This window comes from Triticum urartu, chromosome 5A (assembly GCF_056163025.1).
Source record: "Triticum urartu cultivar PI428250 chromosome 5A, HENAU_Tu73, whole genome shotgun sequence".
Taxonomy (NCBI): Eukaryota; Viridiplantae; Streptophyta; class Magnoliopsida; order Poales; family Poaceae; genus Triticum; species Triticum urartu.
Window position 1 is genome coordinate 653,243,364 of NC_141877.1, and position 25,268 is coordinate 653,268,631.

The following is a 25,268-nucleotide window of genomic DNA, read 5'->3' on the forward strand; positions in this document are numbered from 1 at the left end:
ACTATGGAACCAAAATAAAAGAACCCCAAATGCGACAAGGTCCCCGATCGACCCCAACTGGGCTCCACTACTGATCCACTAGAACGAAACAACACAAAGGACAAGATCTTCATCGAGCTCCTCCTGAGCTTGGTTGCATCATCTGCACGGACTCATCGGCACCTGCAAACTGGTTTTGGAAGTATCTGTGAGCCACGGGGACTCAGCAATCTCGCACCCTCGCGATCAAGACTATTTAAGCTTATGGGTAAGGTAAAGGTATGAGGTGGAGCTGCAGCAAGCGACTAGCATATATGGTGGCTAACCTGTTCGCAAAAGAGAGCGAGAAGAGAAGGCAAAGCACGAACGAAGAACTATGATCAAGAAGTGATCCTATAGCAACCTACGTTAAGCATAACTCCAACACCATGTTCACTTCCCGGACTCCGCCGGAAAGAGACCATCACGGTTACGCACGCGGTTGATGCATTTTAATTAAGGTCAACTTTAGGTTTTCTACAACCGGACATTAACAAATTCCCATCTACCCATAACCGCGGGCATGGCTTTCGAAAGTTCAAAACCCTGCAGGGGTGTCCCAACTTAGCCCATAACAAGCTCTCACGGTCAACGAAGGATATTCCTTCTAGCGGGAAGACCCGATCAGACTCGGAATCCCGGTTACAAGACATTTCGACAAGGTAAAACTAAACCAGCAACACCGCTCGAATGTGCCGACAAATCCCGATAGGAGCTGCACATATCTCTTTCTCAGGGCACACTCAGATTGTCTTAGGTACGGGTAGGACAGTCCAGAGTTGCCCCTGGTGGCCACCGGCAGCTGACAGGTTGGACCAACCACTAGTAGAAAACAGGGCTTTGGTCCAGGACGGGTCAGCCCATTAGTCCCGGTTCAGTCCAGAACCGGGACCAATGGTCAAATAGTGGGCAAACTATGGTCAAACAATGGTCAAACTAATTATTCTAGAATATTAGTGTTACTAAATAATTATTTCAGTCATTTCAATTTTGGTCAAATCTGGTCAAACTGTGGTCAAACGATGGTCAAACTGTGGTCAAACATGGTCAAACTAATTATTCAAGAAATATTGGTGTTACTAAATAATTATTGTTTTTTAAAACAATAGTTTCAAAATAAAACTATGAAATGTGTCACTTCATGCTCAAGCAAAATTCCTAAAGGTTAATAGGATTGACATCTTAGAATTGTCAGGAAAACAACAAGTGCAGACTTGGAGCGAGGGAGAATAGAACCCGGAAGTTAAGCGTGCTCAGGCTGGGGGAGCGGGAGGATGGGTGACTGTTCGGGAAGTTAGATGATTTGGAATGATGAGGGGTGATTAGAGGATAAATTGAGAAGTGATGGGGGGTGGTGATTACAGACTAGAGGTTAAAATAATTCAGAAATTTGAAAATCAAAAAAAATTTCAAAAAAAAATCATAAAATTTCCTTTAGTCCCGGTTGGCGTTACCAACCGGGACTAAAGGTGGAGCTCCACATGGCCGCGCCCTTTAGTCCCGGTTCTGGATTGAACCGGGACTAAAGGGATATGCATTAGTACCAACCCTTTAGTCCCGGTTCCAGAACCGGGACTAAAGGCCCTTATGAACCGGGACTGAAGACCCTTTTTCTACTAGTGAACACTCAGAGGAGCACTGGCCCGGGGGGGGGGGGGTTAAAATAATGATGACCCTTGAGTCTGCAGAACCCAAGGGAAAGAAAAGGCTAGGTGGCGAATGGTAAAACCAATGTTGGGCATTGCTGGAAGAGTTTTATTCAAGGCGAACTGTCAAGGGGTTCCCATTATTACCCAACCGCGTAAGGAACGCAAAATCCGGGAATATAACACCGATATGACGGAAACTAGGGCGGCAAGAGTGGAACAAAACACCAGGCATAAGGCCGAGCCTTCCACCCTTTACCAAGTATATAGATGCATTAATTAAATAAGATATATTGTGATATCCCAACAAGTAAACATGTTCCAACAAGGAACAACATCTCCATGTTCCAACAAGGAACAAACTTCAATCTTCACCTGCAACTAACAACGCTATAAGAGGGGCTGAGCAAAGCGGTAACATAGCCAAACAACGGTTTGCTAGGACAAAGTGGGTTAGAGGCTTGGTTCAACAATATGGGAGGCATGATAAGCAAGTGGTAGGTATCGCAGCATAGGCATAGCAAAAGAGCGAGCATCTAGCAAGCAAAGATAGAAGTGATTTCGAGGGTATGATCATCTTGCCTGAGATCCCGCAAGGAAGAAGAACGAGTCCATGAAGAAGACAGACGGACGTAGATGAATGGGTCCTCACAAACGCGACGTTACCGGAACCGACCCGAAGAAGCAAACACCGGAAAGAAGCACACAACATAGTAAACAACCATAACATGAACATGGTATGATATGCGGGATGCGGTATGCGATGCATATGCATGATTTGCAAAGGAATGATGGAACCTGGCCTCAACTTGGAAATCCAAGAGTGCCACTGAAAAGGTGAGGTGATCTCGGTTGAAATCGATATAAAGATCGCCGGAATCGGATGCACGGTTTGGAAATGGCAAGCAAAACAAATATGGCACCAGTCTGCGATATACAGCAAGTAGCCATTTAAATGCAACAAGTTAAACATGCTACAACACTCAAACATGGCAACAAAATACCTGGCAGGGATCCATTCACGATGCTTGACAAAAGATGTACACTAAGCTACGGCTAATTCATCCATTAACAAGTTCAAACAAGCATGGAAAAAGTGCAATTGGTAAACAGGTTTCAGACTTTGTGAAATTAACACTTGTCTGGAATTTCAGATCAGGTAGCACACTTTGGAGCAAGACAACTATATGCTACAGGAACTTAAAATGGCAAAGTAAAGCATGGCATGGAGCAACTCAAAGAGCTTAACAAAAGTCCCTTAATGAACTTGAGCCAAAAGGGATCAGAAAATACAATTGCAAGCATGTGAACATGGCAAAAACATAATCAGATTACAGACTTAGAGAAAAACTGGAACATGCAAATCTGATATCAAGTAGGCATGTTTATGAGCTCGATGCACTCACTACAGAGCAAGGCATGACAATCTAAGCATACACCCATCAGGAATACACATTATACAAGCTAGACATGGCAAGAACAATAACATAGCATGAACGGAATCAACTACAACATCCTCGGCAAAATCGCTAACAAGTAGACAATCTTCCCAGATTCACGAAATAGCAAAAGTAGAGCTCGATTGACTCAAGCTAGTGTGTTCCATAATTGCAAACAAAGACATGGATGGATAGAGCACTACAAGATTAACAAATCATCCTTACCGATCATCCTCAAAAGAGGCACGGATCACTAGGAAACAACATGGACATATGGCATATTGATAAAAACAGATCAAGGACTTAGTGGAATTGCTAAGTCCCTGAAATCAGCATTAACGAATGCACCACTTTGCAAGCTTGTGCTAGTCACCACACATATCACAAAAATGCATGGATAGCACCTCTGTAAAGATGGCAAAGCATATAACAAAAGACATGTAGAGCTCATGGGCATATCATGCACACAATAATCATGACAAAAATGACAAATAGCTATTTGATGCAACAGATCTGACAACTAACTCAAATAGCACTCTCCCAACAGCATTTCGGGCATCAAGATGAGCTCAAATGAAAATGACGCAATGAGATGAAATGATGTACTCTCTGAGACGAACATTTTGATATGCTAAACACGCAAAACGGAGATACGGATGCAAAGTTACGACATGATGAACATGGGCATTTGAATCTGGCAATCTCGGGGACTTCGTAGAAATTATACCCTCTGCGAAAAGTCAACGGGGCGAGGATATCCGGGACGAGGAGATCCGGATCGAGGGGCCGCGTTTGGATGAGATCCCGGTGGATCGCATCCCGATCCACCGGATCCGGCCGGCGGGCTTCGGCGATATCTCCGGCGAGGGCGGCGGTGGCCGGCGACCAGAGCGGCGCGGGGCGGGGCGAGACGGGCGGCGGAGATGGTGGCCGGCGTAAGGACGGCGCGCGAGGCGCGGAGTAGGCGCGGGCGGAGTACGAGGCGGCGACGCACTCCGGCGAGGTCGTCGCTGGGCGGCGGGCGGCGCACGGCGGCCGGCGCGGGGCTCGGGTGCCCGCGGGTGGCGGCGGCGGCGTCCTGGGCCGCGGCGGGCCGCGGCAGCGGGGGAGGCGCGGTGACACTTGGCGCGAGGCCATTGGCGCAGACGGCGGCGGAGGGGTTGTCCGGCCGGGTCCGGACATGTCCGGCGCGGCGCGAGGGAAAAATTAGGGTTAGAGGAAGGGGAAGACCCGGGATTTTTCATGGGGGACCCTTATATAGGGGTAGAAGGAGCTAGGAGAGTCCAAATGAGGTGCGGTTTTCGGCCACGCGATCGTGATCGAACGACCGAGATGATGGAACAGGTTTAGGTGGGTTTTGGGCCACTTTGGAAGGGTGTTGGGCTGCAACACACACGAGGCCTTCTCGGTCCCTCGGTTAACCGTTGGAGCATCAAACGAAGTCCAAATGGCACGAAACTTGACAGATGGTCTACCGGTAGTAAACCAAGGCCGCTTGGCAAGTCTCAGTCCAATCCGGAAATGTTTAACCCCCACACATGAAAAGAAGGTAGAATGGACCACCGGAGGAGAACGGAGCGCCGGATTGCAAAACGGACAACGGGAAAAATGCTCGGATGCATGACACGAACATGTATGCAAATGAAATGCACATGATGACATGATATGCAATGCATGACATGCAAGCAATGACAAGGCAACAACAGCGAATAACTGGAGGACACCTGGCACATCGGTCTCGGGGCGTTACAACATGGCTCCAAATCTTTTGACAAGTCTTTATACTTGAAAGTCAAGCAAGGCAATGAGGTACGTCTATTGACGATGAATATTGGTTAGTGAAGCGGCAAATACCGGTGAAACCCGGGGTTAAACCAAGCAAAATAGACCCGCAAAACTCTACATTAAATGGAGCCATCACCCGATTGGTATTAACAAGTTCCTTAAGAAAACAAAACTTAAAACACTCCTCTTGAGCGGCCATCAGGCTCCATAGGAAGTTTTGAAGATGAACTTTCATGTCATATTTTACCCTTCAATGTGGAAAAAAGTTCTAAGGGTGTCGAGTGGATGCCAAGCAAAATTCCACCAGACCTCCCAGGCATGGTTAAAACATGTCATACATAACCATAGCCACACGAAAAGTGGTCTAGATCACGTGTCTCAAAATCACGCTTACCCTACTCAGTTATGCCCACGAAGTTGGCAATGTGTTTGTACTTAGCCAAATGTGCAAGACCTCTGCTATTTTAAAACATGCCTCGCATGATGAACCATTATTAAATTTCGAAATCTTTAGCCTCTAAGATTTTTTTTTGAAAAGGGGGGTTCGCCCCAGCCTCTGCATCAGAACGATGCATACGGCGCAAAAGGTCCAGCATAAGTCTACAAGTCTCGAACAAAAACGAAAAAAGGCTCATAGAGAGCAACACAAAAGTAGAAAAGCCACAACCGTCTGGCAAAAAAGATAGGAACACTAAATGCCTATCATATTACATGACCGCCATCGAAACCGGTTGAAAATATCCCGTGCTACCATCTCTCATCGGGTAGATCCAGTAACCAAATGCTCCCTGGCCTCCGTCGGAGTGAGTAGCAACCACATACGGATCAACGAGTGGCTCTGAAGATAACCTGCAAAAAATGAATATTTGTTGTTCTGTTAAAGACCAAATCATTTCTATAATTCCAGATTGCCCATAACAACGCACAAACTCCTACACGAATGTGTCTTGCCGTGTCAGAATCTATCCCACCAAGCCACGCCCCAAATAACATGGTGATGGAATTCAGAGGAGTAATATTGAATACTATGTTAACCGTCCGCCACATAATTTTTGCCAGAGGGCAATTGAGAAAGAGGTGTTTGATTGATTCATGTTGATCACAAAAGCTACATCTCGTAGAACCTGTCCAATTGCGTTTTGCCAAATTGTCATTGGTTAAAATAACTTGTTTATGTACAAACCACATAAGCACTTTGATTTTTAAAGAAACTTTGTCTTTCCAAACATGTTTCGATCGGGGAATCGCGCTAGAATTGATAACAGCCAAATACATAGATTTAATCGAAAACTCTCTACTCTGAGTTAGTTTCCAGTACAACTTGTTGGGTTGCTGAGACAACTGGACATCCATCAATCTTCTCACAAGATTGAGCCAAGTTTGCCAACGGCTCCCTACTAGCGTTCTCCTAAAATGAATGTTGAGCGGGGTAGACTGCAGCACTATTGCAACATAAGAGCATCTCCAGCCGTTGGCCCCCCAGGAGGCGCTAAAAATCGCCCCTGGGGGCGCAACGGCGATAAACGACGCGCTGGGGGCGTGATGCCCCCAGTCACAGCGCCCATGTTTTTTTGAAAATATAAATTACGGCACAAACATGACGCAAATTCAGCCAAACTTCGGCGAGTTCGTTCATATTTAAAATATTTTACAAAAAGAAAAAAAGCTACTAGGTTACTCCTCGCCGTCTCCCTCGCCGCTCCTCGCCGCCCGCCGCCTTGCAGATCTACATGCCGAGGAGGCGGTAGAACCGCGTGTAGTCGTCGTCGTCGCCGTCGTTTCCGCCGCGGCCGCCGTCCCTGCTGCAACCCTCCCCCGATTGGCGCGGCGGGTTGGACAGTCCAGGGGCGGCGTCGTCGTCGTCACTGTCGAGGACCACGACGTCGTGCTCGTCCTCGCGCCCATGTTTGCGGGCGGCTATCTCCTCCAGGGCCCGGCGCTGCCGGACCACCTCGTCGCGGAGGTAGTCGTCCCGCGCCCACCGTAGGGCGTCCTCGTCGGAGAAGCCGCACCGGGCTATCTCCTCGTACTCCGCAAGAAGGCCGGGCTCCGGCTTCGGCCTGACAAGGACGAGGCGGCCAGAGGCGGGGGCGGAGTCGTCGATGCGGACGCCGGAGCTGCGGGTGTGCGCGCTGACAGGCGTGTCCTGGGGCTTCGGCTTGACAGGGCGGAGGCTGGGAGAGCCTGTCGACCGACCTGACGAGGAGGAGGACGCCCCGGGGTCCATGCGCCTTGGCGTCCACAAGCTCCCACGACGGCGAGAGAAGGACGGGGGGAGGGGTACTCCGGCCTCGGCGTGTTGCCGCCCTCGATGTACTCGAGGACGGCCTCCAGCGTGCGGCCGGGCACGCCCCACCATCGGCGCCTTCCCTCGGAGTTGAGCCTGCCGGAGGGAACAACGCCGTTGGTGGCCTCGAGCTGCTCGGCGTGGCGGCGGCGGAAGTATGGCTCCCAGAGCGGGCTGTCGGGGACGTAGCGTGGCCCCTCACTCGCCGCCCGCGGCAGGGAGGAGCGGATACACGCGATTCGCCGTGAGAAACGAGGCGATGAGGACGAGAAGGGCGAGAAGCGAGACGAGTCGCTGGCAAGGAGGGCCCGCGGCTCTTTCGTGCCAAAAAAGATTCGCCCGGCGCCCCCGAGCGCCCCCCAGCACACCGGGGTCGGGTTGGGTCCGCCGGCGCCAATTTCGGCCCGAGCCGGCGAAAATTGGGCCCATGGGGGCGCGACTGGGCCGATTTTTTGGCGCCGGCGGCCGAAAACTCGCCTGGGGGGCCTTGTTGGGGGCGCGGCTGAACAATGCTATACAGGGATGGATATTGGAGTGCTAGGGGCGTCTCCCCTAGCCATGTATCCTCCCAGAATCTCGTGGCGGTACCATCTCCAACTATGAATCTTGTTCTATTGAAAAAGAGCGATTTAACTCTCATCAGCCCTTTTCAAAAAGGTAAGTCAGTCAGCCTCACTGTCACCTGGGACAAGGTTCTAGAGTGGAGATACTTGTTGCGTAAGATCTGAGCCCAAGTGGCCTCCGTTTCGACAGAAAGCTTAAACAGCCACTTGCTAAGGAGGCATCTGTTTTTCACTGAAGTGGACTTCTGTTTTCTTACCAACATGACAAGCTCACATAACATGGTATCACGTACATTATCATCCAAGTCCCCTCTAACTTTGGTCATGTCATTCACCAGATGGGAGAGAAGCTTGCCATCATGTTCGGCATCAACATCCTCCTCATCTGACACAAGAGGTTCTAAAATAGTCGACATCTTTGGAGCAACCGTAAGTTGGTCGAACTCCAAATTTGAAATGACCCTAACAAAAAAAAATTCACGCCTACTCATTACGCCCCTAATGAAACTCTAAGGCTTTAAATATTTGAAGCAACTCTAGAATTATTGAAAGACTAAAGAGATTTCTGAAAGAGATTACTCCCTCCGTCCTAAAATTCTTGTCTTACATTTGTCTAGATACGGATGTATCTAACACTAAAACTTAACTAGATACATCCGTATTTAGACAAATTTAAGACAAGAATTTTGAGACAGAGGGAGTACATTTGAAGTCGAGGTTGCGTAGGACACAAGTCCCTACTTATTGAGTCCTCAACAGTGACTACTGCACCATTAACACTAACGAGGTAGCGTCCGTCATGCCTCAGTGGAGAAGGGGTGACGACGGCATGGGCCTCAGCCCCGGTGTGCTTGATTGGTGGAGTAAACGAGGGCGGCGGGAATGACGGCGGTAGAAAGAATTGCACCTCGGCCATGGTGCCCATGAATGGTGGTGTAGTCGTGGCCGGCGTTGATGACCCGCTTGCGTCTCCCCATCCTGGCGGGGCCCGCATCGACGACGAAGCAAGAGAGATGGCACCGGGTGAGTCAAGTATAGCAGGCACCAGCCTCGGTGAGGAAGAACTCTGGTGCCACATCTATGGTGCTGGTAAGGTTTTTCGTGTTGTATCGAATTAACCACATTCTCCTCCGTTTGTGCAGGCCCTGGTCAATTCCTCGATATGTTGCTTGCTTCTCTTCTGTCTTAAAAAAGTGAGGATTTCCAATGACATTTTGTACCCGAAACAAACGCACTATCAGGGTGTGCTACGTCCATTTTCCAAATTAAATTGTTATACAATATACCATTTGTACACAATTCTTGTTTTGTTTTCCACATCATAAGAAGAAGGCAGCCGACCATATTGGCAACGGCTGGTAAACTCCATGCACGAACCGGGAGGTCCTTCCGTCGGCATGAATGACATAGGCTGCGGGGGTTGGAGCAAAGGAGTGACTGGAGCTGGAGCCCTGAGCAGTTACAGGCTGTGTGGCCGACTGGATGTCGCAACACGGCCTCGAGAGTAGAGGCGGAGGAGAGTTGGCGACTACGGTAGCGAATGAATGCTGCGAGCTGATATTACCCGACGTGTGCGAATGATTCCATAAGTGCCCGAGTAGACGATGGATATTCATCGTCCGACAGCGGACGCACCGACTAAGTCTGAGCAGTCAAAGTATGAACCCCGGGAGAACCTGCTCGATCTGATCTTGCTGCAGTCAGCCGGACCACCGAGCGGAGGATGGCAGAAGATTGTCGAGTGGCCGAGGAGGTGAGACACACGGCAGCGGATCTTACGTATTAGTTCAAGCTCGATCTTTTTTTGCGTGAAACTTACGATTTATTCATCTTTAATCATGGCAGTACGGTGAACACAAAAAAAAAATTACATCCAGATTCGTTGACCACCGAGCGACAATTACAAGCACTGAAGCGAGCCGAAGACGCGCCCTCGTTATTGCCCCTCCCTTGCCGGAGCGAGGCACAACTTGTTGTAGTAGACAGTCAGGAAGTCGTCGTGCTAAGACCCCATAGGACCAACGCACCAAAACAGCAACCGTCGTCGATTAAGAGAAACTTACATCGAAAGGATCCAACCTAAAGACACATGAACAAAAACGAACAAAGACCATATCCGAACGGATCCACAAAGGACAACCAACAACCGAATCCCGCGATATCCGCCGGAGACACACCTCCACACGCCCTCCGATGATGCTAGACGTACCATCGAGACGGGGGCTAGGCAGGGAGAACATTATTCCATCTTCAAGAACCGTCGTCGTCTCGTCTTCCTAAGAAGGACACAAACCCTAACAAAAATTAAAGAAACACCTAAAAACGGAGCCCTCCTCTGATGATGATTAGTCCTCCTCGCACAGTGCGTACATTTTTTTTGTAAAACTAATGCGTAGGAACAATCCTCCACCCAGAGCACTTTCTTTCGAGAGTGGTTTTTCCACACCCATGGACATGGCACCCATGATTGAAAAATAGCAACAACAAAAATCAAAGAAATCCAAAATTTTGTGACTTCGATTATGGCCAAATGTTTTAGGTACTTGCAAAACTTGGTGGCCAAATGACATCCGAAAAGCTTTGTAAAAGAAACAAAATTTGCTCAAACTTATGTGCAATGTTTCAGGAGAATTTTTATTTTGTCTGAATGGAGCTCATTCGATGTTATTTGGCCAACAAATTTGGCAAGCACCTAAAACATTTGTTCAATGACACAAAGTTTCATATTGTTTTTAATTTTTTGGTTATTTTTTTATGATTTTACTGTTCATCATGGGTGCATTTTACCTTCTGTACCACAAATTTTCCCTTTCTAAATCTCTCAATCGGTCTTCCTCCTTTGAACTCTGCTGGTCGGTGTAACGAAGCCATCCAATGAGTGTACCAACACACTAGAGCACGGTGCAAGATCCGCCGGCAATAAAACCGTGGGACACTTTGACCACCTCATCGTTGGAAGAGGCCAAACAGGAGAAGCGCGAGCCACTAGAGCCGCCGGTTGCCGGAGACACATGGCGCGAGAGGGTGATGCGGTGTCACCCTGTAACACTCCTAAACTCACGTGAGCATGTGTTTCAGACGGACGGGCGTCAAGAGAGCGTGGCAAGGGAATGAGGTTCGGCGGCGGAATCAGCCGATCATCTTGGGCACAAATTTTCATTTTCTCACGTAGTTAGATATGACTACATACGTCTTAATGACTTGATGTTGATAGTGCGTTACATTGTGCCTGGGATACTTAATTAGTCATCTTTGCTAAACACCATTAAATCTTCATTAGCAATATAATTTAGGTTGTTCTTCTATTCGTCATTTTGTTTAGTACTCTCTTATTATAAGATGTTTTAATATATTTTTTCTAAATCGGTCATATATAGATGTGTTTTGGTGTGTTCGTTCACTAATTTCAGTCTGTATGTAGTCTATATCAAAATATCTAAAACCGACATACAATAGCGATAATTGTTTTGGTTTTGCATTAGAAATAATAGTACGCCACATCTTTTTTTCGTGCTCGTCGGTATCAAAAGATGCGAGGCGTTAACGCATAGCCTATCTTGATCCCTGGTGCACATGTGTGCATGTCGACCTATATGTCATCTTGCAAAGAAAATGATGTATCTATGTAACCGCATAAGAAAGTTAGCACAAAATGTACCCGACTCGCAAGTATTGAGGATTTTCTTTTAACTAGTACTACCTTCCGTATTAAGGGCCAGTTCTTCTGGCAGCTTAGAAAATAAGCCGCCTCCTCACCAGCTTTTTCCATAAGCCGTCTCTTTTATTTATTGGGGTTTCTACACTAGTTATGAACTAATTTAGAAGTCTCAATAAATTTTAATGGCGACTTATCTTTTAAGCTAGGAAGACGCAACTTATTTTTGAAGTCGCCCAAAAAACTGGCCCTAAAATATAATATTTTTTGCAATTCAATTTGATACTTTTTATGAAGTTCCAGAACTATAGGAAGGAAACCAGAAATTTCAAATATAATGCTATGTCGTTGTCGTGTGCATCAAAAAGGCCGGAAAGTTGGCATGTCGTTGCGTTGCGTTGAGGATGAAAAGCAACCCGACCAGGGGCAACGAAGAAGTGGTATAAAGCGCACGCAGCTTCCTTCTACTCTAGTCTTCCGCGAGCCCGTGAGATATTTCCCCGCCGCGTCAAAAAAAGGCCCATGCACATTGGTGGGCGCTGCTTTTGCCCTTGCCCCCCTCCCTTAATATATGCATGCAGAAATAGCACCACATACGTCTATGTGGCTCATGCATTCACCCTCCGCCGGCTTCCACCCATTGCCCTGCTACTATTCCCTCTATTCCAAAATATAGTGTGGCCGCGCTTTTTGAGATCCAACTTTGACCGTAAATTTAACTAACAAGACCGACTGCGGTGGAAGAAAAAATTATATAATTGAAAACTTCTTTTGAATACGAATTCACTGGTATAAATTTTGCTCCCGCCGCAGTCGGCCTCGTTGGTTAAATTTATAGTCAAAGTTAAAGCACGGAAATAGAGAAAGCACTATATTTTAAAACGAAGGGAGTATTTCTATCAAATTCCCGGCCGAATCCCAGATCCTTCTCTTCATAGACAAGGGTCAAGTATACCAGGATCCACCGGTCAAGGCAGCCGTCGGCATTGCCCAGGTAACAACTAACCCGCCACCTTCTCTTGTTACCCATTTTATTTTGTGTAGCTAGTTCTGTGTTTCCATTGTGTCATGTTTTGCAGCTCCGTGCGATGTTTGGTTGTTCTTTATTTCACAGGGTAACCAGATTACAGACTCGATGTCGGCGGGCTGGACGGGTGAGAGGCACGTAATGTATAATTGGTCCCTAGAACCTTCTTCCGTCTGTGATCAACTCTACACACACTTGGCTTCATGCCTTCATCGATCAATGCAATGGAGTCGGGGCCTTCGAGCCCTTCTGCTCTGAAAAATGATGAACTTTACAACCACGATCTTGATGCCAGACAGAAAGATTCAGATACCGGTGGGTTCAAGGTTCTCCAAGGTGGAGTGTGGAGAAAACTCAAATTTGAGAGGAGGACCAATGCTTCTGCTCCAGTCCTACCCAAACGACGCCTGCCTGAAAGCCCCTGGATTCAGCATTTTATACCGCATGGCTACAGCAGCAGTGCAGTAGGTGATGGGGCTGAAACTTTGGTAGTTGACCGGGAATCGGGTATCCGGACTATCCCTGGGAGGACCCCGTTGTCCCATGAAAGGGAACTGGGAGCTCACAAGGGAGAAGACCACCTCGAGGAAAATGCAGGTAACTAGCTCAATTACCTCATCTAGCGTTTGGTGCATTATCATACAAACGGGCGCACATATGTTTTTGTAGCATTAGCTGATATTATGGAAGAAGCATCAACGTAGAACAGTCGGTTGTGCTTAAGCTCCAAGATATTGTATGGTTCTTTTCTGACTTAATTAACCTATGTTATCCGTAAGCTGATACAACATGGTTATGAACGATGTTGAATTCTGGTAGTAACCATGCTCTCAAGCAGCATCCTCTAGCGAACTAAATTTCCGATGCCATGTTTCTCTCTGCAGAGGTCTGTGAGCAGAACTTTGCTGATGACAAGGCACAAGTCGAGTAAAATCAAGAAAAGCATGCAAGAACTTACCACCCCCGAATGATCAAATGGATTTATAGGATAAATTAGCATTGTCTGTTGCAATCATTGAGAAAAGCAACACATCCAAACTCCAAAGAGACTGTTTAGTACGTCAAAATCGGTTGGAACATGGAAGGAAGGATGCTCTGAAGTAAAGCATCCAGCAGTATTGTTCTGGCAAACGTGCAACCAGTGAGCAGTGCAAGAGCTAAACGTTGTCGATTTAACAGATTAGATTCTGGTTATGTGTCTCACTGTTTTGAAGTTTCCGCCTATTGTGTTCCACTCTAGTGCCCCATAATGACGATCTATAGGCCACTCACTACTTACTACCATGGTATAGTAGATAGTAATATTGTTCCACTTCTATGCTTTCTGTTGTTGTCGTTGTTGTATTCTGGCAACTGTTACTTGCAATGTCAACCAAATGTTCATGTTCGCCACAACATAAGAATTATCATGAACTGCTCTGCTCCTTTCACCAGCGGAATCTCATTTCTAAAGAAGAAAATGAAGTTTCCTAAGGAGGGAGAGTAATTTTAACGTGTTCCCTCTTACCCCCTCTTTTCACATGAGAGGTAAGAAGATAAGAGTTAATCAAACCACTAGCTAATCAAATCAATGGTTCAGATCTATTATGTACTCTTACCTCTCACCTGAAAAGGGAAGGTAAGAGGGACCATGCTAAAATTTGCCAGGAAAGAACGATCACACAGAATATACCATGGTCTTATAATATTCCAGATTCTTTAAAGATTATACCATTGCCACTAATTCATTCCTTCTTAGAAAACGTTTCTTACAAAAATTCCACTATTATATGCTTATTTTTGCATATTATACAAAATGACAATTTATTGTCTGAAAATTTTGTCATTATTTGTTTAAAATAATCGCTTTTTTTCTTAAAGGATAATACCAATGTCAGTAATTCATTTTTCTCAGGAAAACATCATTTTTTCTTGTGTACATGCACACACAATTACTATACAATATGTGTGTAAATTATATTGGAGTGTGAAAACTGCAATATTATACACTTATTCTTTGCGTGTTGTAAAAAGTGCAATTTCATTGTAAAGTTTTGTGAGAGTGATAGCAATGGCACTAATTCATTCTCTCTTAGAAAACTTTATTACTTTGATTTTGTTTTAGTTTTTGTTTCATTTTCTTTCTTCTTATAAAGGATAATACCGATATCACTAATTCATTCTACCTTAGAAAGCTTTGTTTTTTTTTCTTTACCTATTTATTTTTATTTTGTCTTATGTCTTACAAGGTATCGGGTATGTTTCGGTTATGTTTCATACTAAGCCCAAGTATATGGTGGTCTTCTGTTTTGTGATTACAAAGGGGCAAGTGCTTAGGTCTATCCTTTTGTTTTTGTTTCTTTCTTCAGAAAGGGTAGTAGTCTGCCTTAGATTCTCTCTTCTCTACAAAGCCTTCTGTCCATGTGTTATTTTGCTTTTTTTTTCTTTCTTCGGGAAGGCTAGTAGGCTACCTAAAATTCTTCTTTATCTAGAAAACCTTCTATGCAACAGGTTGCCTCAAGAAATTTCTTCTCCAGAAATCATCCGTCTACTACCACCACCTTTCTCTATGTTTTTTTATTCAATTTCAATGATCCATGCATTGCTTTTTACAAGATAATTAGTCTTGCGTGTTTGTTTTTCAATTTCTATGACCAATGTCACTAATTCATTCCTTCTTAGAAAACTATTTTTATGAAAAATCTACTACTTGATGCTTATTCTTGCATATTATTAAAAATCAAAATCTTTGTAAATTGTCTGAAATTTTTGCCATTATTTGTTTTAAAAGTCATACATTTGAAATGTTTGAGCATTTTTTAAAATGTCATGAATATTTATTTATTTGAATGGTGCAAAATATTTTAAAATTGCCAAAACACTTTCCTCACATTGTATAAACATTTCTAAGTCTGACACGGACATATTTTTAAAATGCGCGATTTTTCTAATGTCATCATGACGTCCTTGATCTTGAGCCGTAGACGTACGTTTTCTCATTTCAGAGTGCACGTCAAACCTTACCCCCAATGGCGGCGACGACGGGGTGGCCCTTCCAACGGCTTCCGCGCACACAGGTCCCTCCACGTAGAATGAATGGCAGAGGCACACGCCGGTGGCGAGCGGCAGAAAATTTGGCCATCTCAGTGGCTTCGACTTCCTCGGGTTGGGCGGGACGACCGATCGACGCCTCGATCGGCGACACCGTCACGCTGCTCGCCGGCATCACTGACCGCCTCTCCCCGCTCAGCAACCAACTGCGCGGGCATGGCGGCCGTCGCCCTGCTGCGCTCGTCCACCAGCAAGCAAACAGGTCGCCATGACATGCCATCCAGCAACGCCGCGCTCGTCGCCGCCGTGCTGTCCACTCCAGCCCACCAGCTTGGAGTACCTCTCGTAAATAAAACAAGAAAAAAGGACGTCCCGCATGCTTAATGGAATTCGTTCGTGATTAGTGAATGTTTTCATTAATCTTTTTGGATTTTTAGGACGATCGCGTACCTGGCCGGGACACTCCATCGATCGCGCCAACGAAATATCCGTGCACGCGCCCGCCCGCCCGCCCGCGAGATATTTCCCCGCGACGCCGGAAAAAGCCCAGACACTTAGATTGGCGGCCGCTTTTGCCCTCACTCCCCTCCCATAATACCTGCAGAAATAGCATCACATACGTGTGTGCGGCTCATTCATTCATCCTCTCCCTGCTCCCATCCGTTGCCCTGCTACTATTTCTATCCCACTCCCGGCCGAATCCCAGATCCATTCCTTCATCGGTTCCTTCATCGGTCAAGGCGGCCATCGGCATTGCCCAGGTAACAACTAGTTCCGTGTTTCCATTGCTACGATATGCAGCTCCGTGGTGTTTGATCGTTCTTTCTTTCACAGGGTAACCAGATTACAGACTTGATGTCGGCGGGCTGGACGGATGAGAGGCACGGGACTTATATAAGGTCCTTGGAAGCTTCTTTCGTCCGTGATCAACTCTACAAACACTTGCTTCCATCGAGCAATGAGGTGGAGCCAGGGCCTTCTAGCCCTTCTCCTCTAAAAAATGATCAACTCCACAACCACGCGCACGCTGCCAAAAACAAAGATTCGGGTACCAATGGGTTCAAGGTTCTCCAAGGTGGAGTGTGGAGGAAAGTCGAGTTTAAGAGGAGGACCAATGCTTGTGCTCAAGTCCGGCCCGAACAGCGCCTGCCTGAAAGCCCCTGGATTCAGCATTTCATACCGGCTGGTGGCTGCAGCAGCAGTGCAGGCGGTGATAGGGCAGAAACTTCAGTAAGTGATCGGGAATCGGGTATCCGTACTATCCCTGGGAGCACCCCGTTGTGCCATGGAAGGGAATTGGGAGCTTGCAAGGGAGAAGACCTTCTCGATGAACAAGCAGGTAACTAGCTCAGTTACCTCATCTAGCGTTTGGTTCATCATCATACACTCTGACACACATATGTTTTTGTAGCATTAGCTGATTTTATGGAAGAAGCGTCAACGTAGAAAAATGTCACTTGTGCTTAAGCAACAAGATATTGTATGGTTCTTTTCTATTTGATTTTACCCATGTTATCCCTAAGCTGATAACAGATGGTTATGGACGCTGTCGAGTTCTGGTAGTAACCATATATGTTCTCAAGCAGCATCGTGTGGTGAACTAAATTTCGGATGCCATGTTTCTCTCTGCTGAGATCTATGATCGGAACTTTGCTGACGACGAGGCACAAGTTGACGCAGAATCAAGGAAATTAAGCACGTACCGCGCCCGAATGATTAAGCGAATTTACAGGATTAGTTAACATAGTTTGTTGCAAGCGTTGAGAAAAGCAACACACCCAAAGAGCCTGTTTGCTACCTCAAGACCTGTTGGAATTTGGGAGCGATGATGCTCTGAAGTAAAGCATGGAAGAGTATTTCTCGGAACATGTGCAACCAGTGAGCACTGGAGGAGTCAAGTGTTCACGATTTAACAAATTAGACTCTGGTTATGTATCTCTCTTTTGCACGATTGTATTCCACTCTAGTGCCCCATAATGAGGATCAATAGGTCACTCACTACTTATTAGCATAGCAGTCGATAGTAAATTAGTAATATTTCTTCTTTTTTTGGGTGTCAACCTTTATGTTTGCTCACTCTCACGGAGGTGCTGCTCATAGAGATAACTACATGACACCCCGCTCATTGCCGCCTGAATTGGCTGCGATATATATATTTTCATGAGCTTGGATTGTATGAACATGAATATTTGAAATGGTAATATAATAAATATGTTTGATCATATCCTATTTGCACTCAGTTAGCGTTAGGGAGTTTGAGAAAAAAGCCCGCAGAAGTTTATGAGAGAAGATAACGAGCATGAAGGACACATGCATTGATGCATGCATGCAATTAATTTCTAAAGCTTATTGGGTAATGAGGTGGCATAGTTAGATATGCTCTACAATAGTTACCGGTGGCTAGCTGTTTAGATGTACTCCCTCCGTTTCTAAATATAAGACCTTTTAAAGATTCCACTATTGACTACATACGGAGCAAAATGAGTGAATCTACACTTTAAAATATGTTTATATACATTCATATGTTGTTTATAGTGGAATCTTATTAAGGTCTTATATTTAGGAACGGAGGGATAGAAGATATGTGCTCATAGGGATTGCGAAAAAAAGTGGTTTGGTTTGTTTTCTTTTCCCCTTTTCATCTTTTGCCCCATGTACAATTTCCTGCTTATCCTTTGAAACAAAACAGTTTAGCCATATGTAAGTTGCTTGTTAAATTTGGGTAGGTCGTTTTTCTGACAATTGATTCTTTTGTCAAGATTCGTGTTGTCTTTTCTTCCCCTTGTGTTGTTTTCATGACTTCTTCGACCGAATTTTGATTTGGCCTCGTTCCAGGGTTAGTCTATTTTCTTATTGGGGGTGAAGCCCGTTACCAGTTGCCTATTTTTCCCTTCTATTTTTATGTGTTTTAGTTTTCTTATTTTGTCGATTTTTTTTCTTGATGGATATTTCTGGGATGTTGAGTGAGTGTAAACATATACGCACAAGTAATATACAATGAGTGTGTAAATTGTACTACATTGCGAAAATTGTAATATTATATCCTTATTCTTTATACATATTACCAAAAGTGTAATTCTAGTTATCAATGCCACTAATTTTTTTTCTTCCTTCAAAAACTGAATTTTTTTATTTCATTTTCTTTCTTCTTTAAGGGTTATACCAATATCACTAATTCATTTCTTCTTATAATTTTTTAGACCAAAATTCCTGTATTATATGATTATTCTTACATATTATAAATAATCATAATTTATTTGTATGTTGTGTGAAAAAATCATCATTATTATAAAATATTCACTTAAAATAACTTCTTATTTATTTTGTGTATATACTGGAGCACAAAAATTGCGCTATCATATGATTATTCTTTGCATATTAAAAAAGTACAATCACTGTGCAAAGTTGCGCAAGGAGTGTTATTTCAAAAAATTTCCCCTTCTTAACCTATGCGACTAATCCATTCTTCCTTACGAAACTTCATTATTACTGTTATTGCAGTTTTTGTTTCATTTTCTTTCTTCTTAATGAGTGATACCAATGCTACTAAGTCATTCTTCCTTAGAAACTTTATTTTTATCTTTTGTATGTTGTCTTGCAGGGTATAGCTTAAGTTTCTGTTATGTTTCGTACTAAGCCCATGTATCTGGTGGTCTTCTGTTTTGTGGTTGTAATGGGTCGAGTACTTAAGTTTATATGTTAATGTGTTTTGTTTCTTTATTCAGAAAGGGTAGTAGGTTAGTGGTTGTCTTAGATTCTTTCTTCTCTTGAAAGCCTTCTGTCTGTGAGTAGGGCGTTTAGGTGCCCAGGCTCATCTGCATTCGGTTAGAAAAAATTCGTAAAAAATTCAAAACAAATTCGAAAAATTCCAAATAAATTTTGTGTGATAGAAAATTTGATGCGTGAGGCCTGCTCCAAATTTTAAGTCATTTGTACATATGAGCAGCTCTCAGCAAAAAAGACAAATCGGGCCAAAATGTTCATCCGTTTGAAAAATCTGAAAAAATCGAAAAAGAGTAAAAGAAAAAACCGTGCATGAAAAAATGAATAAAAAAATGAAAGAAAATACTTCCAGAAAATCACTGCAAAATCTGAATCGGTGGAAGAAAATTACTTGGCTCGATGCATATAGGAACTAGCGTGCGGAGGGAGGTGTGTTTCACCGGTTTGCAAAACATACTAAATCCGGCGCTTAAGGCGCCATATAGGATTCCCCTTTTAAACACATGATTTAGTCCGTCTTGGGCCAGCTCTGTCCGACTTTAAAAACTTTCACCTAGGTTTTTTGTATGTGTTTTTTATTGGCTTTCATGTGGTTTTGCTTTTGTTTTATTTATCGATCCTTTTTATGTTGATTTTTTTTCGTTTTTGAATACATATGGACATTTTTAAAATACAAGTTGAATATTTTAAATATATAGGTTGAACATTTTTCCAATACATGTTGACCATTTTTTCAACATACACATTTAACACTTTGTAAAATGTGCACTAAACTTCAATACATGGTGAATGTTTTCTTAACACACACTGAACATTTTTAATATCTGACATAACATTTCGTTTTAATTTTCAAATATTTGTTAAGTGTTGTAGAGTTTTATAAAATATCACGAACATTTATTTTAGAATGGAAAAATATTTTTTAAGGAAATTAGGCAATAATTTTTTACGTTTGCATAAACATTTTTTTAAATTGTTTATTTTTGAAATGTTTGAACTTCTTTTTATATCTCATGGATAGTTTTTTGAATATGAAATATTTTACGTATACACATTTTTTATTGTATAAAAATTTCTTAAAACTGTCACGAAAATATTTTGAAAAGGCATCACAATCATTTTGTGGATGGTACAAATCATTTTAAATATAACTATGCAAACATCTTTCTCTATTGTATAAACATTTTTTAAATGCCAATAACATATTTTTGAAATGTCTGATTCTTTATTAAAAATATCACGAAGATTTTATGAATGGTATGAAACATTATTTTAAACATTACATGAACAACTTTTAAATTATGTAAACATCGTGTAAATATATATATATATATATATATATATATATATATATATTTAAAAAAATATAAACAAAGGTAACAAGAGAAAGGAAGAAAAAGAACGAATCAAATGTATGTAAAGAACTAAGAAATTAACACCTGAGGAATTTCCTATTGAGGCTACCCACTAACAGCTCCCTTAGATTCGATAGTTTTTCCTAGGGTTTCCAAGGTCCAACGATTCCTTCGGCGACCGCCACTGAAGTACACGTAAATCCTACTTGACGTCGGGATCTTCTCCTGTTGGGTTTCGTAGTAATTTCAAAATTTTTCCTACGCACACGCAAGATCATGTGATGCATAGCAACGAGGGGGAGAGTGTTGTCTACGTACCCAATGCAGACCGACTGCGGAAGCGATGACACGACGTAGAGGAAGTAGTCGTACGTCTTCACGATCCAACCGATCAAGTACCAAAACTACGACACCTCCGAGTTCGAGCACACGTTCAGCTCGATGACGATCCCCGGACTCCGATCCAGCAAAGTGTCGGGGAAGAGTTCCGTCAGCACGACGGCGTGGTGACGATCTTGATGTACTACAGCAGCAGGGCTTCGCCTAAACTCCGCTACAGTATTATCGAGGTATATGGTGGCAGGGGGCACCGCACACGGCTAAGGAATAGATCACGTGGATCAACTTGTGTGTCTAGAGGTGCCCCCTGCCTCCGTATATAAAGGAGTCGAGGGGGGGAGGCTGGCCGGCCAAGGAGGAGGGCGCAGGAGAGTCCTACTCCCTCTAGGAGTAGGATTCCCCCCCCCCCCAATCCTAGTCGGAATAGGATTCGCGGAGGGGGAGAAGAGGAGGAGGGGGCCGACCACCTTTCCTAGTCCTAATAGGACTAGGAGAAGGGGGAGGCGCACATCCCATCTAGGGCAGCCTCTTCTCTTTTCCACCAAGGCCCACTATGGCCCATATAGCTCCCGGGGGGTTCCGGTAACCCTCCCGGTATTCCGGTAAAATCCCGATTTCACCCGGAACACATCCGATATCCAAACATAGGCTTCCAATATATCAATATTTACGTCTCGACCATTTCGAGACTCCTCGTCATGTCCATGATCATATCCGGGACTCCGAACAATCTTCGGTACATCAAAATGCATAAACTCATAATATAACTGTCATCGTAACCTTAAGCGTGCGGACCCTACGGGTTCGAGAACAATGTAGACATGACCGAGACACGTCTTCGGTCAATAACCAATAGCGGGACCTGGATGCCCATATTGGCTCCTACATATTCTACGAAGATCTTTATCGGTCAGACCGCATAACAACATACGTTGTTCCCTTTGTCATCGGTATGTTACTTGCCCGAGATTCGATCGTCGGTATCCAATACCTAGTTCAATCTCGTTACCGGCAAGTCTCTTTACTCGTTCCGTAATACATCATCTCACAACTAACATTTTAGTTGTAATGCTTGCAAGGCTTATGTGATGTGTATTACCGAGAGGGCCCAGAGATACCTCTCCGACAATCGGAGTGACAAATCCTAATCTCGATATACGCCAACCCAACATCTACCTTCGGAGACACCTGTAATGCTCCTTTATAATCACCCAGTTACGTTGTGACGTTTGGTAGCACCCAAAGTGTTCCTCCGGCAAACGGGAGTTGCATAATCTCATAGTCATAGGAACGTGTATAAGTCATGAAGAAAGCAATAGCAACATACTAAACGATCGTGTGCTAAGCTAATGGAATGGGTCATGTCAATCAGATCATTCAACTAATGATGTGACCTCGTTAATCAAATAACAACTCATTGTTCATGGTTAGGAAACATAACCATCTTTGATTAACGAGCTAGTCAAGTAGAGGCATACTAGTGACACTTTGTTTGTCTATGTATTCACACATGTATTATGTTTCCGGTTAATACAATTCTAGCATGAATAATAAACATTTATCATGATTATAAGGAAATAAATAATAACTTTATTATTGCCTCTAGGGCATATTTCCTTCAGTCTCCCACTTGCACTAGAGTCAATAATCTAGATTACACTGTAATGATTCTAACACCCATGGAGCTTTGGTGCTGATCATGTTTTGCTCGTGGAAGAGGCTTAGTCAACGGGTCTGCAACATTCAGATCCGTATGTATCTTGCAAATTTCTATGTCTCCCACCTGGACTAGATCTCGGATGGAGTTGAAGCGTCTCTTGATGTGTTTGGTCCTTTTGTGAAATCTGGATTCCTTTGCCAAGGCAATTGCACCAGTATTGTCACAAAAGATTTTCATTGGACCCGATGCATTAGGTATGACACCTAGATCGGATATGAACTCCTTCATCCAGACTCCTTCGTTCGCTGCTTCCGAAGCAGCTATGTACTCCGTTTCACATGTAGATCCCGCTACGACGCTTTGTTTAGAACTGCACCAACTGACAGCTCCACCGTTTAATGTAAACACGTATCCGGTTTGCTATTTAGAATCGTCCGGATTAGTGTCAAAGCTTGCATCAACGTAACCTTTTACGGTGAGCTCTTTGTCACCTCCATATACGAGAAACATATCCTTAGTCCTTTTCAGGTATTTCAGGATGTTCTTGACCGCTGTCCAGTGATCCATTCCTGGATTACTTTGGTACCTCCCTGCTAAACTTATAGCAAGGCACACATCAGTTCTGGTACACAGCATTGCATACATGATAGATCCTATGGCTGATGCATAGGGAACATCTTTCATATTCTCTCTACCTTCTGCAGTGGTCGGGCATTGAGTCTTACTCAATTTCACACCTTGTAACACAGGCAAGAACCCTTTCTTTGCTTGATCCATTTTGAACTTCTTCAAAATTTTGTCAAGGTATGTGCTTTGTGAAAGTCCAATTAAGCGTCTTGATCTATCTCTATAGATCTTAATGCCTAATATGTAAGCAGCTTCACCGAGGTCTTTCATTGAAAAACTTTTATTCAAGTATCCCTTTATGCTATCCAGAAATTCTATATCATTTCCAATTAGTAATATGTCATCCACATATAATATCAGAAATGCTACAGAGCTCCCACTCACTTTCTTGTAAATACAGGCTTCTCCGAAAGTCTGTATAAAACCAAATGCTTTGATCACACTATCAAAACGTTTATTCCAACTCCGAGAGGCTTGCACCAGTCCATAAATGGATCGCTGGAGCTTGCACACTTTGTTAGCTCCCTTTGGATCGACAAAACCTTCCGGTTGCATCATATACAACTCTTCTTCCAGAAATCCATTCAGAAATGCAGTTTTGACATCCATCTGCCAAATTTCATAATCATAAAATGCGGCAATCGCTAACATGATTCGGACGGACTTAAGCATCGCTACGGGTGAGAAGGTCTCATCATAGTCAATCCCTTGAACTTGTCGAAAACCTTTCGCGACAAGTCGAGCTTTGTAGACAGTAACATTACCATCAGCGTCAGTCTTCTTCTTGAAGATCCATTTATTCTCAATTGCTTGCCGATCATCGGGCAAATCAACCAAAGTCCATACTTTGTTCTCATACATGGATCCCATCTCAGATTTCATGGCTTCAAGCCACTTTGCGGAATCTGGGCTCACCATCGCTTCTTCATAGTTCGTAGGTTCATCATGATCTCGTAGCATGACTTCCAGAACTGGATTACCGTACCACTCTGGTGCGGATCTTACTCTGGTTGATCTACGAGGTTCAGTAGTATCTTGTTCTGAAGTTTCATGATCATTATCATTAACTTCCTCACTTATTGGTGTAGGTGTCGTAGAAACAATTTTCTGTGATGTACTACTTTCCAACAAGGGAGTAGGTACAGTTACCTCGTCAAGTTCTACTTTCCTCCCACTCACTTCTTTCGAGAGAAACTCCTTCTCAAGAAAGTTTCCGAATTTAGCAACAAAAGTCTTGCCTTCGGATCTGTGATAGAAGGTGTATCCAATAGTTTCCTTTGGATATCCTATGAAGACACATTTCTCCGATTTGGGTTCGAACTTATCAGGTTGAAGCTTTTTCACATAAGCATCGCAGCCCCAAACTTTAAGAAACGACAACTTTGGTTTCTTGCCAAACCACAGTTCATAAGGCGTCGTCTCAACGGATTTTGATGGTGCCCTATTTAACGTGAATGCGGCCGTCTCTAGAGCATAACCCCAAAACGATAGCGGTAAATCAGTAAGAGACATCATAGATCGCACCATATCCAGTAAAGTACGATTAAGACGTTCGGACACACCATTACGCTGTGGTGTTCCGGGTGGCGTGAGTTGCGAAACTATTCCACAGTTTTTCAAATGTACACCAAACTCGTAACTCAAATATTCTCCTCCACGATCAGATCGTAGAAAATTTATTTTCTTGTTACGATGATTTTCAACTTCACTCTGAAATTCTTTGAACTTTTCAAATGTTTCAGACTTATGTTTCATTAAGTAGATATACCCATATCTGCTTAAATCATCTGTGAAGGTGAGAAAATAACGATATCCGCCACGAGCCTCAATATTCATCGGACCACATACATCGGTATGTATGATTTCCAACAAATCTGTTGCTCTCTCCATAGTACCGGAGAACGGTGTTTTAGTCATCTTGCCCATGAGGCACGGTTCGCAAGTACCAAGTGATTCATAATCAAGTGGTTCCAAAAGTCCATCAGTATGGAGTTTCTTCATGCGATTTATACCGATATGACCTAAACGACAGTGCCACAAATAAGTTGCACTTTCATTATCAACTCTGCATCTTTTGGCTTCAACATTATGAATATGTGTATTACTACTATCGA

General features: G+C 43.9%; 2 protein-coding genes across 2 annotated transcripts; both read left to right on the forward strand.

The window, feature by feature from the left end:
* Nucleotides 1-4,026: 4,026 nt before the first annotated feature.
* LOC147973796 (cold-regulated protein 27-like) lies at nucleotides 4,027-13,351 on the forward strand. Its single transcript, XM_087524791.1, has 5 exons — nucleotides 4,027-4,275; nucleotides 12,316-12,387; nucleotides 12,508-12,593; nucleotides 12,683-13,017; nucleotides 13,305-13,351. Exons 1-5 carry the CDS (start codon nucleotides 4,027-4,029, stop codon nucleotides 13,349-13,351), a joined length of 789 nt encoding a protein of 262 aa, XP_087380917.1.
* A 2,315-nt stretch (nucleotides 13,352-15,666) lies between these two features.
* Nucleotides 15,667-17,192, forward strand: LOC125526682 (uncharacterized). Its single transcript, XM_087524792.1, has 5 exons — nucleotides 15,667-15,795; nucleotides 15,888-16,211; nucleotides 16,285-16,370; nucleotides 16,452-16,782; nucleotides 17,076-17,192. The coding sequence occupies exons 1-5, from the start codon at nucleotides 15,667-15,669 to the stop codon at nucleotides 17,190-17,192; spliced, it is 987 nt and encodes a 328-aa protein (XP_087380918.1).
* Nucleotides 17,193-25,268: the final 8,076 nt, after the last annotated feature.

Bases quoted from the DNA above. Each gene is read 5' to 3' on its own strand.
- LOC147973796 (XM_087524791.1), top strand. From the start codon at position 4,027: ATGGTGGCCGGCGTAAGGACGGCGCGCGAGGCGCGGAGTAGGCGCGGG. The intron at 4,276-12,315 runs GTCCGGACATGT...GCCGAATCCCAG, and splicing joins CGGAGGGGTTGTCCGGCCGG to ATCCTTCTCTTCATAGACAA. The intron at 12,388-12,507 runs GTAACAACTAAC...TTTATTTCACAG, and splicing joins CAGCCGTCGGCATTGCCCAG to GGTAACCAGATTACAGACTC.
- LOC125526682 (XM_087524792.1), top strand. From the start codon at position 15,667: ATGGCGGCCGTCGCCCTGCTGCGCTCGTCCACCAGCAAGCAAACAGGT. The intron at 16,371-16,451 runs CCGTGATCAACT...TCCTCTAAAAAA, and splicing joins TCCTTGGAAGCTTCTTTCGT to TGATCAACTCCACAACCACG. The intron at 16,783-17,075 runs CAAGCAGGTAAC...GCCATGTTTCTC, and splicing joins GAGAAGACCTTCTCGATGAA to TCTGCTGAGATCTATGATCG.